This window comes from Haplochromis burtoni, unplaced genomic scaffold (genome assembly GCF_018398535.1).
Source record: "Haplochromis burtoni strain Fernald_Lab_line unplaced genomic scaffold, NCSU_Asbu1 Contig_126, whole genome shotgun sequence".
NCBI classification, from domain to species: domain Eukaryota; kingdom Metazoa; phylum Chordata; class Actinopteri; order Cichliformes; family Cichlidae; genus Haplochromis; species Haplochromis burtoni.
Genome location: NW_024582487.1, coordinates 1,228,763 through 1,245,776, shown reverse-complemented (window position 1 = coordinate 1,245,776; position 17,014 = coordinate 1,228,763). Strand labels below are relative to the sequence as shown.

The 17,014-nt window shown below is 37.8% G+C and overlaps 1 protein-coding gene across 1 annotated transcript; it reads right to left on the bottom strand.

Annotated features, from left to right (window-relative positions):
* Nucleotides 1-2,649: 2,649 nt before the first annotated feature.
* LOC106633349 (putative GPI-anchored protein pfl2) lies at nt 2,650-8,650 on the bottom strand. Its single transcript, XM_042224045.1, has 8 exons — nt 8,389-8,650; nt 6,178-6,501; nt 5,656-5,703; nt 3,578-4,063; nt 3,399-3,488; nt 3,279-3,307; nt 3,112-3,159; nt 2,650-2,954 (listed from the first exon to the last, which is right to left on the bottom strand). The coding sequence occupies exons 1-8, from the start codon at nt 8,447-8,449 to the stop codon at nt 2,835-2,837; spliced, it is 1,206 nt and encodes a 401-aa protein (XP_042079979.1). The 5' UTR covers nt 8,450-8,650; the 3' UTR covers nt 2,650-2,834.
* Between the last annotated feature and the right edge of the window lie 8,364 nt (nt 8,651-17,014).

Here is a 17,014-nt window from a genome sequence, read left to right as displayed (position 1 = left end):
AACACAGTGGGCTGGTGTAATTAATTCTAAACAAGAAATCATTTATATAAAAGAAGCTGCTAATGAAATAGGTAGAAGGGGTGGTGTTTCCTTGATTCTTCTTTAAGCAAGCAAAATCAGTTTGAGACTCCGAAAGAAACCTTCAGCACCACGAGGAGCTTTGTAAGGATATTTTTAATCTCCAGTGTTGTATTCATTTAATCAGGGTAATTCAGACATGCATCTGACTAGTGCATTCAGCATACCCACAATCTACAGATGATTCAGAAGATAGAAACCTCCGTTTGATTGTAAATACAATACTATGCATTTAGGCTTAACCCAAGTGTAGACAGTCAACTGACACACCAACATCTTCAGTTACACTGAAACAATCCATTCTAACTTTTTGTCACACCTTTCCTTGACATTTTCCACTGAGGTTCAGAAAAAGTGTTTATGAAAAGATAAGATGGGATTTTCACTACTAATGCAAACTAAACTGATCTCTTTCACAGTTTATTCCATTCACTCATTCAAATTCTGTCCTTTGCATTGATGCAGTATAAACATTAATTCACACTTCACACTGAGTTTTCCTATTTTCTCTTCCTTTCTCATTGTGGATGGTGATTGTGTATTTCTCCTGGCTCTCCTTTTTTCTCTACATTTTCCCTTCATGGCACATAGCGGCCCCTCCCTGAGCCTGGTTCTGCTGAAGATTACTTCTTGTTAAAAGAACTTCTTTTTTTTCTTCCTACCTCTGCCAAGTGCTGCCTATAGTTCATCATTTGATTGCTGAGGTTTTACTTCATATGTGCATGCTTTACTATGTGTCAGCATAGATTTACACTTCTGCAAATCTGAACTGTGTTATATCCAAACTTTGTTACATAATATATAAAAGGAGTTGGCAACATATAAATGCAGCTGTGTGAAACTGAATTGAGTATTGAATTGTTAACATTGTTCACCCAGAACAACGTGTGTTCTATCTTGATTTTGTGTTTACAGTTTGGTTCTGAACTTATTTTGCATATTGTAATGATTACTATTTCAGCATCAGATCAGTCAGATCTATACGGTCTCTTTATAAAATGTACTGATTAAATCTAGCGGAACATATACTGTTAAAGATTTTATAATGAAATATATATGCTTGTTATTCCCTCTTATTACAAAAAATATGACATGTATTCTCTGTAGACACAGGAAGAAGCCTCCAGCAGAACCAGGCTCTGCTGTGACTGGTTGGGCTCACGGGAAGAAGAGAGCCAGAGACTAATAATAACCAATAATTAAATACAGAGAGGTGTATCAACACATAATGAGTGGAAAAGGTGACTGAAGAAGAAATATTCAGTGCAGCAGCCTACACCTATTCCAACATAACAAAGGGAGGATTCAGGGTCACTTGATCCAGCCCTAACTACATGCTTTGTCAAAAAGGAAAGTTGTAATCCTAATCTTAAAAGCAGAGATAGTGTTTGCCTCCAAAATCAAATTGAAAGCTAGTTCCACAGAAGAGGAGCCTGAAAGATGAAGGCTTTGCCACCCATTCTAATTGTAAATACTCTAAGACCCACAAGAAGCCTGCAGTTTTAGAGTGAAGTGGTCTACTGGGTTATAAGATGAGGTGTTTAGATTGGGCCTGATTATTCAAGACCTTGTATGTGAAAATCATTGTTTTCAATATCTGTGTTTATTTGAAAAAAAAATGCTGAACATTAAAATTCTTTATTAAACTCAGAAAGAACATCATAACCAACAACACAAAACATTATTGATTAATATTACTGATACATGAGAGATTGTGACTTCATGTACGAAAGTCACAGCATAAACCTGCGACAAAGTGAGATTAAATGGCAACTATGTGAATTAATCTTAAAAATAAAAAGATGCACCTGAAAGCATTTGCATATTGATTGTATTTAACTGCATACTACTACTATTAAAAAATACAATATACTGCAATATAAGAAAGAAATTTTACAAATGTATACTTCATTAAGATTATGCTGGTCATAACTCTTGATGTCACAGTATTACAGCTATTACTATCACTGTATTTAATCTATTCGTAAATCTGAAAAATATAAAATAAATTAAAAAAACATTTTGGTTGATGTTTAAAAAAAAGAATTAACCACATTTTAATGTAAATGAAAATGTACTTTTAGATTGTTAATTAGATAAAACTAGACAAAAATAAATTATGAAGGTTATATAGTGAATTTCAGGCATGATATTGAATATTACTAAATATTGAATAATATATACTACTGAAAATTTAATTTTACTAAGTAATACTACTAATACTTGTAATTATAACAAATAATTATGAATGCTTAAATATGAAAAAGGTCAGTGCAAATGTTAAGATGTGAATATGAAAAGCTAAAGACTGATTATCAAACGATATGTATGTATGTATGGTATTTATGTAATGTAAGATAGGAAAAAAACACTGAAAAAACAGGGGTTAAAATATCTGGAATATATAACTGTTATGTAAAACAGCGGTCCCCAACCCACGGGCCTCGGACCGGTACCGGTCCGTGAGTCGTTTGGTACCGAGCCGCGAGAGTTGAGGCTCAGGTGTGAAATGTATAGTTTATGAATACATTTTCTTTTTTTCGGTACCGGTACTAGTTTTATTTTGTTGTATTTATCCGCGACACCTTAAAGGCCGGTCCGTGAAAATATTGTCGGGCATAAACCGGTCCATGGCGCAAAAAAGGTTGGAGACCGCTGATGTAAAAAACATAGCAGATATGCAGAAAATCTCTCTTAATGTAGTTAAACAAATGAAAAGTTTCATTTGCTAGTTTTCTCATTTGAATTCTGGACCATTAGATTCTTTTCATGGTGGCGTAGATGCTGCTGCTATCACTGGAAGCTGCAGAAGAGGCGTAGGAAACTCTGACTCTCCTGTTGGTCACCACATCACCTTCCTGACGTTTACTGTGAGCCTGTGAGATAAGAGTAAGAAACGTAACAAATAAACACTTAAACACACTTAGAGAAAAAAATACATGTGCTCTGTCACCCGAGTAAAAAATACTTGTACTCAGTCTTGTACTTGTAAATATGAAACAAGTGTGAATTTGCACTGGTGCATAATCTCACCCTTTCTTGACTGGTTCCTGGTACATGGCAGTTGTCTGTGCTCATTTCCTTGACAAACATAGTTTAGTTTAAGTTTATTACTGAAAATTATTGATAGAGAAGATAAAAGAATTCACAAAAGTTGTCATTATTCTTTAAAACCCTGATTATTTAATTTGAAAACTCACAATGTTGCCACTTGTCGGTGATTTTTTCACTAAAAACATAGAAAAGGACACATTTCAGTTCAATACTGACTGACTTGTAAAGACATTTTTGTTTATAAATTGTAAATATACCATTCTTACGTTTACTTATTTTCCATATGACGATAGCAATCATTATAAACAGTACTGCAAACCCACCGGCTACAACGATCAGAATGATGTTGGACTGAACTGTAAAGTTCATAAGTGAAACAATGAAACATGACATTATTATGAACCAGAGCTCAGTATGTTGGCAGGATTTGAAAAACTGTACTGACCTGCATTTGGGCATTCTTGAGCTGCTCGAGAAGATTTAATTGTAGTTGTTGCTGTAGTTGATTCTGTCGTGTTTCTTGTCGTGTGTGATTTAGTTGAGGTTATTGTTGTAGTTGAATTAAATGTGGTTGTTTTCGTAGGTGATTTAATTGTGGTCACTGTTGTATTTGATGTAGTTATTCTTATTGTCCCCAGGGATATAGCTTTGGTTCTTATTACAATCGATGTAGTTGTATTTTTTGTCATCAGGGATTCAACAACTGTGGTTGTTGTTGTAACTGATTTAGTAAAGGTTGTTCTCATGGGTGATTTAGTTTTGGTTGTTGTTATAGTTGTTTTACTGTTGATGACTGTTGTTGAGGGTGATGTTGTTACAACTGCTGTTGTGGGTGCTTGAGTAGTTGTTGCGCTTGATATAGATCCTTCTGATTTGGGTTTTGCTGTAGTTGTTGATGATGCTGTTGTTCTTGTGCTTGCTGAGTCCTTTTCTAAAGATGTCAAGAATACCAGAAAAATAAAATATCTGATACTTAGTTTTACAATCTAGGAATATGCAGATATAATTAAACCAGACAAAACTGTTTGTATGTGTGTGTGTGTGTGTGTGTGTGTGTGTGTGTGTGTGTGTGTGTGTGTGTGTGTGTGTGTGTGTGTGTGTGAGTGTGTACTCACACATATATCTCTGCACCATAACTTTATACATATTTATGTATAAATATATTTGATACATACATATTTATGTATGTATCAACTGTTCACATTTTGCTCACAAAAGTGAGCAGAAGCTTAGATTCAAATTTGGAAATGTTCATGCTTGAAAAAAAAAGACATTGTATGCATAACGATAAACACATACAGTATCATAGGTCAAGCATCAGGGTCCAAAACTGAAAATTTAAACAAATATTCTTCAATCTCATTTTCTGTCTCCTGTTTTAAGGCTCTTAATTAAAAAAAAAAAAAAAAGTCTATTCTTGTGAGTAATAACAACATAATTGTATCAGTGTGGTTTAGACATTTGCATAAAAAGGGAAAAATCTTTGGTTGGAGATCACAGGGGGTTGCATCAGGGTGGAATCTGGTATTAAAATCTGCCAAATCAAATATGTTGAGCTACCAGCTGTGGTGACCCCTGTAGTGACACAAGGAGTGTCAAAAGTAACCTTTATCAGTGGCTTTACACTTAACTTCCTCACTCTAATCATAATTACTGTAATGTTTGAAGGTTCACACATCACTATAGAAACACTAACTGTTAGAAACAGACAGAAGAGCCCCAGAGTCTGAAACTTGTTTTCCTGATCAAAACTCCCTGCAGCGGTAATCACTGTCATCCAGTGATTTGATCCAGTGACAGTGTCGCTGATGTATTACTTACTCAACCAACAAAGGTCCAGGTTTTACTGTTACATTTAGCATTAAAGTCTGCTGCATTTTGACAGTGCAAGTGATATTTATAGGAAATGGGAAATGCAAAAGGCAGACATCAAGGACCCCCTGCCAAATGCAAAATTTATAAAGGTATTTAAACTCTTTACATAAAACTACTATTCTTATTTTTTCTCTAAAATATGTGATTTAGCTGTTTTGATTTGGGGGGTGGGGGTTGTTTTTTGTTTTTTTCAAAATGACCTATCAGCCAATATGTATTCCCAGCTAAATGTCCTGCAAGACATTTTGCACACTTTTTAAAACATTTTTTAGTTAGTTCCCTTTAATGTTTTTTACATTTAGTTTCAGTTTTTTAATTTTCAATTTAGTGAACTATATAAACTTATTTAAACTTAACTATATAAACTTTAAAGTTTTCTTGTCAGCTATGCACAAATAGATTTATTGTATATTTTCACTGCTGTGTCTTGAGAAACCTTGTAGTTGGAAGACTGGTATACTTTTAAATGTTTTTTCTTCTTTTATGGTTTCATAATTTGCTCACCTGTGTTTGTGACTGACACACACATACACACACACATTCACTTTATCACCCTCAATTTCAAGGCCCTTCCTACAGCTCTGAATTTCTGCTCATAGATAAGCAATAGTAATGCTCCACTACTTGCACAAAACAAAGGCACTTCACCTTCATGGCTCACGTTGTTGGTGAAATTGGATGGTGGGATTCCTGCTGCTGATAAAAAAGAAAGAAAAACAAAGTTCATTCTGGGTACTTTAATTAAAATGATTATTTAATAAGTTTGAAGAAGACAGAAGAAGAAAGTTATCATGACAAAAACATACAGCATTATAGGTAAAGCATAATTTAGAACAATGAATTAGATTCTCCTCTGAGTTTTTGCTTCCTGTTTATGAAGCTATTAGAATCTATAAATCTTTATATGTTTGTGTGTAAATCACACATAATTAAATAAAGGTTGGATTTGCACATCTGCTTAATAAGTGAAAAATTGGTAGTTCGAGATCATCTGGCTTTAAATCTGCCAAATCAAATACGAATTGTCTCCTGCGGTGACCTTTTGTGAATACGAGAGAAGCCAAAAGTAGACTTTATCAGTCACTTTAGAGTTAATGACCTTCCTCTAATTATAATTATTGTAATGTTTGAAACAGTTTAAGGCAAAAATATTATGATAGAAATACTCACTGTTAAAAACAGACAGAAAAACCATAAAGTTTGAAACTTGTTTTCCTGATATGAACTGTCTGCAGTTGTAACGACCGTCATCCAGTGATGTGATGTTCTTTATAACCAGAGAACAGTTTTCTGTGACACTCAGTCTGCCTGACTTAGATCTGGCGTCATTGTGAATCTTCCCATGTTCAAACAGTGGCACTGTTATGAAACTTCGGGAAGCACCAAATAGCCAGGTAGTACTGTTACAGCTTTTATTAAAGTCTTCTCTGTTTTGACAAGCCAACGTGATTTCATTTCCAATCCTAACAGACAGGTAGGGGTGAGTTCCTGCTGCTGAGGAAAAGAGAAAAGCAAAGCAAAACAAACAAATAAAAAACATACAAACGTAAAACTTTTGTCTTCATTCTTCATTAGATTAGAAGTTCTGGCATATAAAACCTGGTATTCGATTCCTGTCTCACATCACTACCTGTAAAAGTTTCTGTACTTTTACTCTGGAGACCAACGATGTCAAACTCATTTGAAATGGTGGACCACATACAGCCCACTTTGATCTTAAGTGGACCAGACCAGTGAAATTACAGTGGTCCCTCACTTCACCTTTTGCGGCCTCGCTATTTCGCGGATTTTTTTGGTGCAATTTTGCATGCTTTTTTTTTTTTTTTTACATCGCATTGTGTTCTGCGTCCTGATCGGCTGTAGACCATTATCTGTAGACCATCCTCCATGCCGTGTCTCCTGTCCAGCACAGAATGCATTCAGCTTGTCAAATTTACATAAATCTTTGATCGCTGGCAGTGAGACTCTGAAGTGCTGTACTGTATGTTTGTAAGTTTCCTCCCCAACAAACACAACAATGTCGACAAAATGTTTTGCACTGTCAAAGACACCTGCGGTAGCACCCAAAAGGCAGAGGAAGATGTTAACCATCACACAATAAGTTGGACTTCCGGACATGCTAAAGGAAGCTAAAAGTTACTGTATTTTTCAGACCATAAGACACATCGGGTTATAAGGCGTGACATAAGCAGTGATATAAGTCAAACTTTACTCAACTCGTTCTTCTTGCTTCGTCTATTTCTGTACCATTGATTCATTAATGTTGAATTCTCTCGCAGCTGCTCTATTCCTATGTTCTGGACCTGAAAACAGGGTTTGATCTTTGGTTTCATTCTATAATACTGGATGTATTTTTCTACGAAGGTTTGAACTTTGAGAATGTTTAAACAAGAGAGAAACGTGAAAATGTTCATGCCTGTCTGAGAAAAGTGTATGAAGTGTGTAGTTAGGGGTTTTACAGCCTTAAAACATCTATAATAACTGTAAAAGTTAAAGTACTTTGTGGATTTCCCCTATCGCGGGTTATTTTTAGAACATAACTCCCACGATAAACAAAGGACCACTGTAGCCTTTGTGTAAGTGTAAAGAAGTTTAACTACACATTTAAACACTGATATATATTTAATATATATAACAATACAACTGTTTTTCCACATGATAAAGTAATGCTGCTATTGTAAGTGAAAGAGGGCTGTCAGCATGACTCTTTGAGCTTAAGGTTTAAGAAATAATATAAAATTAAAGGAAAAAGTTTTGTTAGCTCATCGTCAGACTTCACAGAAATTTCTATAGTAGATTGTGAAAAATGGAAACTTTCTGTCATTTCATTGTTCAACTATGTCTTATTTATTCAGTGTAGTATAAATGGCAATGGGGAAAGGTCTTTATCAGTATGAAAAGACGCAGAACTTACGAAAATACAGTTAAAAGTCCAAAATGCCTTCTGTATGCCTTCCTTTACATTTTCCAAAGCCATCCAGTGGGACAGTCTGTGGTGGGTCAGTTCTTATGTTTGACACCCCTGCTGTAGACTTAGCTTTAAATTTCCTTATCGTGATGCTGTCTTATTACTGTAACGTTTCAGACCATTCAATGTGCAAACAGTTTCGAAGGACATACCCGCTGTTAATACAGACAGATGCATAACTGCTTCTTCTGATCTGAATTGACTGAGGCGCAAAGACCAAAACACTCAGCTGTGAGATTCTTTTTGACTAAAAAACAGTCTGTCTGATTAAGTCTGTTGAAAATCTGTTTTTGGAAAAAAGTGGCATCACTAGGATAGTGGTACATAGAAATCTTGTCACTACTGCAAAATTTGAACTAAAAAAAAAATACAGACTCATATTTTTTTTAAAGATATGTTAAATGTTTCCTTACCTGCTAATGGCAGCATTAGTATCACAAACACATAAATGTTAGCCAGTTTTAATCCAGCCATTGTGCTTTATTCTGTCTTTTCTTGTCTCCCGTTCTCTCACTCTTGACTCTGAAATGGCACGTACTCGAGTGTCATAGGTATAAATGTAGACATAAGTATGTTCCACCGAAGCATGACTTCACTGGGGTTTTTTGTGTGTGGGCGGATCATATTAGACCATTAGGCATATGTAAAGAGAAACAAAAGAGTGATGTTTATCCCTTTTTTTTTTTTTACCAAAGTGACACTATCAGAGCTAATTAATGTGTGCTGTTATTCTATTTGTGTAAATGTGTAAATGTGCAGATGCTGTAGTTTTGTCTCTACTGAAGCCAGAGTACACTTCCTGTCCACAGCCATTTTTAAAAGCAACTGTGACCTCATCCAATAATGAGGTCATTATTACCATAAACACTCCAGCTATTTTTGTCTTCTGGTCATGATTATTATTAATTATTATTTGTATAATTTTCTTATCTCCAGACCCTAAAAATGGATGTATGATATTAGAAATTGTTTGGTTATTCTTTGTGCAGCAGAAACATACACAGTTAAATGATAGCCTCGTGCAATTTATCCTAAAGCCCACTACTCCACGTACATTATATAATGCAGTGTGAAATGTGCTTTTAAATAAAACATATATTATTTATTCTGTGTTTATTAAACAGCAGAATTCATGTTAACAGTAGACATAAACAGGTGGAAATTGAACAGTTGAGCCCATCTTTATGTCCAGGTTGTAAACATTTTACTTGTTTAGCAGCTGGGAAAGAACAATTTTTAGTCATATGACACCAGTTATCCTCAAATAATTTTTGCGTGGGAGGTCTTTCGTTATGAATTTGGTCAAAACAACAGCAGAGCTCTGGAGGTGTTACCCACAAATGGACAAAATAATCATGAGGTGTGAAAACACTGATGTTAGTTTTAACTTGCATGAGAAACTCAAACACAATCCTCCTCTTTGGAAACTTGGAATAGTATGTTTTGCTTTGTTTTAAATAGCATAATAGTAAACAGCTTCGTCAGGACAATAATTAGAAATGACTATTTCTAATTATAGACAATAATTAGAAATGACTATTTCTAATTATTGAAAGCTGATATTATCAGTTCCAAGAGTAAGTTTGGGTGTGTTTTTGTGTGCACTGGTTAGATTAACTAAGGTCGATTCAGAGGATGGTGAGAATGTAGGTAGAAGAGCAGCAGGCCTGTGGTTTTAGTCTCTAACAAAGGCCACATGACTCATTCATGGACATTTGAGGCCAGTCGGTCAGTATAATACACCTTCCTATAATTCACAGCATCTGTGATGTGTGTTTGTTTCTTTGTCCACTAACTCTGGTGCACAACTGGGAGCTGAGAGACAAACTTTGCAGGTACACCAAGACCTCTTAGCGTCCCTGTCTAAATTATACACTGTGATGCCATCATGTTGTCCACAGACTACCTTGCAACACGCTAAATAAAGCTATTTTTAGCATATACTGTACCCACATATACTATGCCTATATGTTTTTCACACTAATGGATTTTACTGATGTTACCAGCTTCATTTTAATTAATATTGTAGTGTCCCTCCAACAGAAGACGGTATTAGGTATTCCGTTTACTGGCTGTTTATTAAGAACAGTAACACAGTCAACTGCGGACTGTAGCCAATGCCAAAACAACAGGGAAAACGCTCTCTCCAGAATCAAAACAAAACAAACAAGTCACTCTCTCTTCACCTTTTCATGATCCTTTTCCCTGCATAGACCAAAGGCACACTCTCTAACACCCACCCCCCCAAACACTCTCAGCCAACCACACGCATGCTATCCTACAGACTCTCTCTCATGATCTGATTGACAGGCCCAACGGCCTCTAGCACTAGATTTACTAAACCTGCGCAAATTTGCGTAACTTCCCTCAACCCAACACCTCCTAGAATTACTGGCTTTTTTATTTTCACAGGTCGTCAGCTCGTTTCTCCTCCAGCTTTTGTTGTACAAACCACCCATTATCCTTGAGGCCTGGCACATTTGCAGAAGAATCATTTCTTGTTCACATTTCTGAGAACACAAATCAGGATAGCCTTCGTATCACTGCCACGCAAGAAGAACCTCTCTGCGCAACAGGCTTTGGCCTTGCTTCAGGAAATGGACGAAGCAGATTTTGATGGAGGAGAGGTTTCATTTGTCCAGCAGGCCACTGATACCTCCTCAGAAGAATCTGAAAAGGAGACGGAACAAGAACCCAACATGCCTCCACGGAAGAGGCACCGTGGTACTGGAAAGCCCTGTTTGAGCCACATGGCAAAAGATGGCACTGTGTGGGTGAGGAGGACATTGGAATGCCCAGTGCAGTAGCAAATCGCTCGTGCTTCACTGCCCAAGCTAGACCCACAGAGTCTGCGAAGGTTTGTCACTGCACAGCAAATCCAGCATGTCCAAATTAACACTGTCAGATTAGATTTCAACACTATTAAAGTGTCTATATGGGTCCACACCAGAGATTGTAAATTTAACTCTTTTTGGAGAGTTGGTACGTTAACTCTGATTTAGTGTTAAACACCAAATCTATCTGGAGTTGATAATTTAACACTTACTAATGCTAACTAGGTGGTAAGAGTTTATATATTAACTCTCAAAAAGTATTTTAGTTTAACTACATAAGAGTTATCTTCTAATTAATTCTAAAAAGTGGAAATTTTACTGTTCTGAACTTCTAGAAATTCCTTTGGAAATAAACATTTATTAAAAAGATGCAATGGTTTTTGAAAAACATTTATTCTGAACTGTGCACCACAATTTCAAAACATTTTCTGAAAGATGTAACAGTGTACATGTTCTCACTTTCATTAGAATTTTGTTTATCAAAAGGTCTGACATGGTAAATGCAAATAACAGCATCTCATCACTTATTTCTTCAATTCAATATGCATGTCCTTCATTCATCCCTTTGTGGAACTTCAACGCACTTCTGCTGTCCCCCATATTCCATCTTCATATTCACAGCATATTCTGTGTGGAGATTGATTAAAAATTGATTTAAAATTAGTTGACACTAATTAATTGCACAAATAATCACAAATAATCATAGTAAAAAAAAAAAGGAATCCTCTTTGAGCCATTACTTGTGTAAAGTATTTTCCCAAAAGACAAGGACACAGGCAACAGGTAATACTGAACTAAATGTAAAACCTCAACCTTTTTCATTTTTACCTAAACCGTGTGCACAAAACTCTGGAGGGATCTATGCTAACGTAGAATCCAGTCAGGACATCTGCTACTGCTGTTTGCTCATTTTTTTTATGGGAGATCGTTTTCAGGCTTCAAGTAGCACCATTATACCAACATTTCACATTCTAGACATTGTTTTAGGTGTATTTAAGTTGACCAAAAATTTGACTGAAAATTCACATGTAAGCTTTTTTTCAAGGCTGTAGTATTTGCCCGCAAACAATACCTTTCAGCTAGCTAAAACAGAATATTATGCTATCAGCGAGCAACATGGCTAATGCCTTTCACACAGCTTTGTCTCAACTCCAAAGAGCCACAGAAGTAAAAGCTCATAATAATAATAATTGAAACAATCTTTGAAAAAATTCACCTGTGCCAAATGCAGGGATGATGGACACTGGGTCTGCCAATGCTGTAAAGTTTGAAACACTTTGAAATAAAACAGACTTGTGTACCCATATATTGTGAATGTGTGTCTTTTGTATTGATACAGCAGGAATTTCTGAAGGTTGTAACACAGAGGTTTGGCCTGCCTTGGATCTGAGTAAACAAATGCCAATGTTGCACACACACACACACACTGCTCTTGCTCTTGACGAAGGCGGTCGCACAGAAGATCTTGGAGAACGTACAGCTGCCTTGAATACTCAGAACAAGACTTCTGAGTGAAAAACTGGATTACATCTGGAATAACATCTTTGAGCGCAAATTCGATCACATCTTGGGGAAGTGCACTGCGGTCGTGAGTTCTAGGAACCTGCTCTTTGAGCAAAAAGAAGGAAAACATCACAGAACGTAAGTTTGGATAACATCACAGAAAGCTCACGGCTCTCCAACGGGAGATTGAGAGACCAGTGTTGGACTGTTAGAACAGCTTTGAAATTCATATGAGTTGTTCGCACTAAAGTAAAAACCATCATCACTTCATGCGGAGACCCCTTCGGCGCCAGCTGCGGTCTCAAGGCTGGAGCTGAACAAAACACCCTAAAAACAACTGTGTTTAGACTGTTCCCCCCATTCCATGCAAGGCCACCTGGGTTGGCTGGAAGACTGTTTACTTAGCCTGGCGGGGCGAAGGACACTGTCTCAGCTGAACTCTGGACACACACACACACACACACACACACACACATACACTGATATGCACACACTGATCCCCCTCCCTTTCCAAACGCCTTCGATGCTTGTGCCCTACCGGGGAAGATGGCAGTCGACTGGACCAGCGCAGACATGCTGCAGGACCGGATGCGCTGTCTACACCGGCTCTCTCTTACCCTTTACCCGCCCCTGTTGCTTGTCTTGTGTTTCTATGGTGTATTGATAGTCATGTGCTTTTTGTGCTGAGGTGTTTTTTCTGTTATCAAACTGTTCTCCCACTAGGAGCTCAGTCTGAGTGGAGTTTTTTTTCTCCTCCTCTTACCTCATGTTATGTATTTTCGTTGTTTTTTTCCTATCAGCCTACCTTTCTGACATGTCTCCCCAATGTGATGTTTGTGTAAAGTTGGTCAGAAGGTTCCTTTGTAAGTGCGCATGCGCCATTAGCGTGCTGCCTGCTGTAACCCTAATTTCCTTCGGGATTAATAAAGTATTCTGATTCTGATTCTGATTCTGATTGCCTACTCTTTCTCTTGTCTGTTGTGGTGAAACTTATAAGGCTCAAATTTTCTGTTCACATCCGTTATAAGGCTTGTGCGTAGTATCTGCGTCATTTGAATAATATCGAATCTTGACCGACATCTGCCGTCATGTTAAATGTTGTTGTGTGTTTTTGTCTCCACCCACGCTTATCCTGAGTACTAATGCCATAATATGTTATCCTGATTACCTCATCCTCACTTACCAGCTGCAGATACATAAACGACGGTTTTATGCCATTATAAAGATTGTGTTCCTGCTTTGAAATGTAACCCATGGTCTCTATGGCTATTGTTTGAAACTGTATTAAACAGCTTCTTTGTGTGTGTGGTGGGGGGGGGGGGGGGGGGGGGGGGGGGGGGGGGGGGGGGGGGGGGGTGTCGTGGAATTTTTAAAATAAAGTCAGATGATGTTTTTTGGGGGCAATATTTTTGTTTGATGTTTCCAGGATGTGCTTCATCATCAGAGAAAAACATAGATAAGCTATTTTAATTGTGTGAGACGTGATGTAATTTTCCTGAGAACTGAGTAAGCGATTTTTCATAAGAACGTGATGACAAGAACAGCAGAACTTTGTACGTTTCTGCCTGATGTCGGGTTTGATTCATGCAACTTCTTACTATATGGAAACCCATGCGCATTAGACACAAGTGTAGCCGGATGGGCTACTCGCCTTTCTTTTTCTCTCTCTCCCTCGCTCGCTCTCCCGCCCTCGCTCTCTCCTGCATTCGCAACTAGGTTAACCTGTTAGCAGTCGGAACCCACCTGCATATTGATTGCAGGGTGGCATCAGTCCGTATAAAGTGAAGCCGGTCTTCTCCTGGTTTATTCCTCCCGTGCCTTTCGCGAAAAGCAGCAGTAAATGCTGGCACACCGCTACGGATTGATCAACAATTGAGCAGATCATGTAACAGCTACAGTGCAGCAGCTTCTGTTTTACTCCAGCGCTGCGGAGAGAGGTGCTAGAGTTATCTCCACCAGTGCAGTATAGCGCCTCCGGTCCAGGGGGTTTGATTGCTGCCTTCACCTCTCCGTGGCAAATCGCCCAACCTTAATTGGAGAATCGAGACGCCTGCCTAGTCGCTGGTTGAGGGCTCCTCCTCAGTGCAGCTGCTGTCTTGTCTTGTCTGGTGTCATCTTTTATTTTCCTGGAGCTGTTTTTATTAAGTGGGCTTACCTTTCTTTGGTCCACCTGGTTTTATTCTATTTTATTCTGGATTGCTGCTTGTCCCCACGCCTCTGTGATCGGGCTAGAGCGATCCTCTGCCCGAGTGTCGTGTTGGGAACTTTAAACTTTTTTTAACTCCAAAACACATGCAAACTCCAAAACACTTGCAAATTCCAAAACACAACGGAAGTGCTCCAGGACGCTAGGGGCAGTGTTGAGCTTTTGTTACCTAGTAACTACACAAGCCAGGAAGTACCAATGAGCGGATTTAGGCTGTATCCCAATTCAGGGTCTGCGGCCTTGAAGGCCGCATTTTAAGGCCGATTACGTCACAGCGACACGACGAAGGCTGTCCCAATTCAAAGGCTGCTTGAAATGTGGCCCTGAAATGCGTCCTTAATTTCCCTGAATTTTAAGGATGGGTCGGTGTAGCCTTCATGGCCCAACATATCCCAGATTTCATAGCGCGGCGGTGGTGTGGATAATTTTGTCGAAAAAAATGGCGGAAGCGGAGGCCTGGACAATTACCACCAGCACAAGCTGTGGTTTGACTCGTGGGATGTAGTAAGCCGTGTGTGTGTGTGTGTGTGTGTGTGTGTGTGTGTGTGTGTGTGTGATTTCTTTTATTAAAGCTATTAAAGATGATATGTAGCGAGCCTGATGCTCAGCGTCCTTTTATTCTTTTAACGTGTTGTTCTGTGTTTTATTTCAGTGAACAGAGGATGTGCCAGTGGTCCAGGGACCTCAGGTGGTGGATCGTTTTCACACTTTCCTTTTGTACAACACTGGGTGCCAGCTGTAGTGATTTTCTTTTTGTGTGATTTTGTTTTGGGTCCACGGCTGCTGGTTAGTCCAAGTTCCATGATTGTTTTATTGTACTTTTAGGACACTGTCAACTACGATGCTACATTAATGTATTAATTTTATTCTTTATTTTGACTATAAATAAAACTGTATTAATATTGGAGCCAACCTGCCTCGGTGTGCATCCTTGAATATGTGCGGCCTCTTTTATTTATTTTTCTTAAATATATATATTTCCTGGAGGTGAAATTCCTCTTGGTGGCGTTGTCATGTCATTACTATTTCTTTTATAACCCCGCCGACCACTTGGTCACACAAGCATTGCCCTATATGACATTTTTTTATCACTCTTTTTTTTTTCATTAGTAAACTCAGTTGTGGTTGTTATGTCTTAGAATTTGCACAATCCAATAGCAGAATTCGCTAAGAATCAGAAAGGCCTAAAAAAGAAAGCATGGAGCATGAAAAATGCAGCACACTTTTCATTATTTTGAACACTGGTTTTCACTTCAGCTCTTTGTGTGTTATAGCTTCACTCTTCTTCAACAATAGGGTGATGGATCAACAACAGCACAAACAAGAGTACCCCACAGACCATTGGTATCCCTGGCAGACTGCTTCCACTGGCAGCAGAACTCTCTGTAGGTACATTTGCCATCATTAGATTACCAGCAGACCTCTTCTGTCACCCCTGAACCATAAATTCTAAATATGGTCATGCTTACGACTGCCTGTCAAGAGTTGGGCTGCAGCATCTGAACAAACTGAAGGTGAGAGATCAGAGCCTGGCTGATACCAAAATGAAGACTATTACAGTACTCAACCCTGGATTAAGTAAATGCACGTATCACTTTCTTGAAGTTAGCAAATGATAAAAATGTTCTTAGTTTTTGCAAGAGCCCTGAACTGGAAGAAGCTGGCTTTTACAACAGAGTTTCTTTGTGTCTTAAATGAAAAAAGATGAAGGACACAATAAGATTTTTTTAAAATGGGAGTTCTGGACTTTTCCAGAGCCTAGGTCACCGTTAAGAGAAAAACGAGGGTCAGAAGGTCCAAATAGTACAATCTCAGTTTTTTGATCGTTTACATTCAAAAAATGTAATGCAAACCACGATTTAATATCAACAAGGCAGTCTAGCAGAACATTTTTAGAGAGTCTTTAGAGTTCTTTTTAAGAGGAAAGTAGGTTTGATAGACATTGGCATAACAATGAAATGAGATTTCATGTTTCCTAAAAATAAAGCCTAATGGGAGCATGCAAAGTGAAAAGAGTACTGGGCCACAGATAGATCCTTGGGGGGGACCCCACATGTAAGGGGGGTGGATGTGGATAAAGAGCTACCGGACCTGACCGAAAAATTTCTATCAGTTAAATAGGATCGAAACCAGTCAAGTGCAGTTCCTTTAACCCTTTAAGACCTACCATAGAACCAAGTCCGCCAGAGCTTATATTATATTTTTACATGCTGTGGAGCCATTTTTGGGAGCATTTCAAGTTGCTATACATCAATACAACCATTATAGCCTCAAATTTTAATAATATGTTGCATTAAGTGCATAGTAATTACATAAATTGCAAAAAAGTGCAATAAACTACAAAAAAATTGAAAATCGTTTTTGTTTTTTAACATATATTTCTAGTTAGAGAAATTTAAGAGGCTTATCCCTCAAAACTGTAAATACAAAAAAGTTGCACAAATAGTTTCCCACCACAGGAAATTTATTTTGAGTGTCTTCATAGTTTTATTTTTG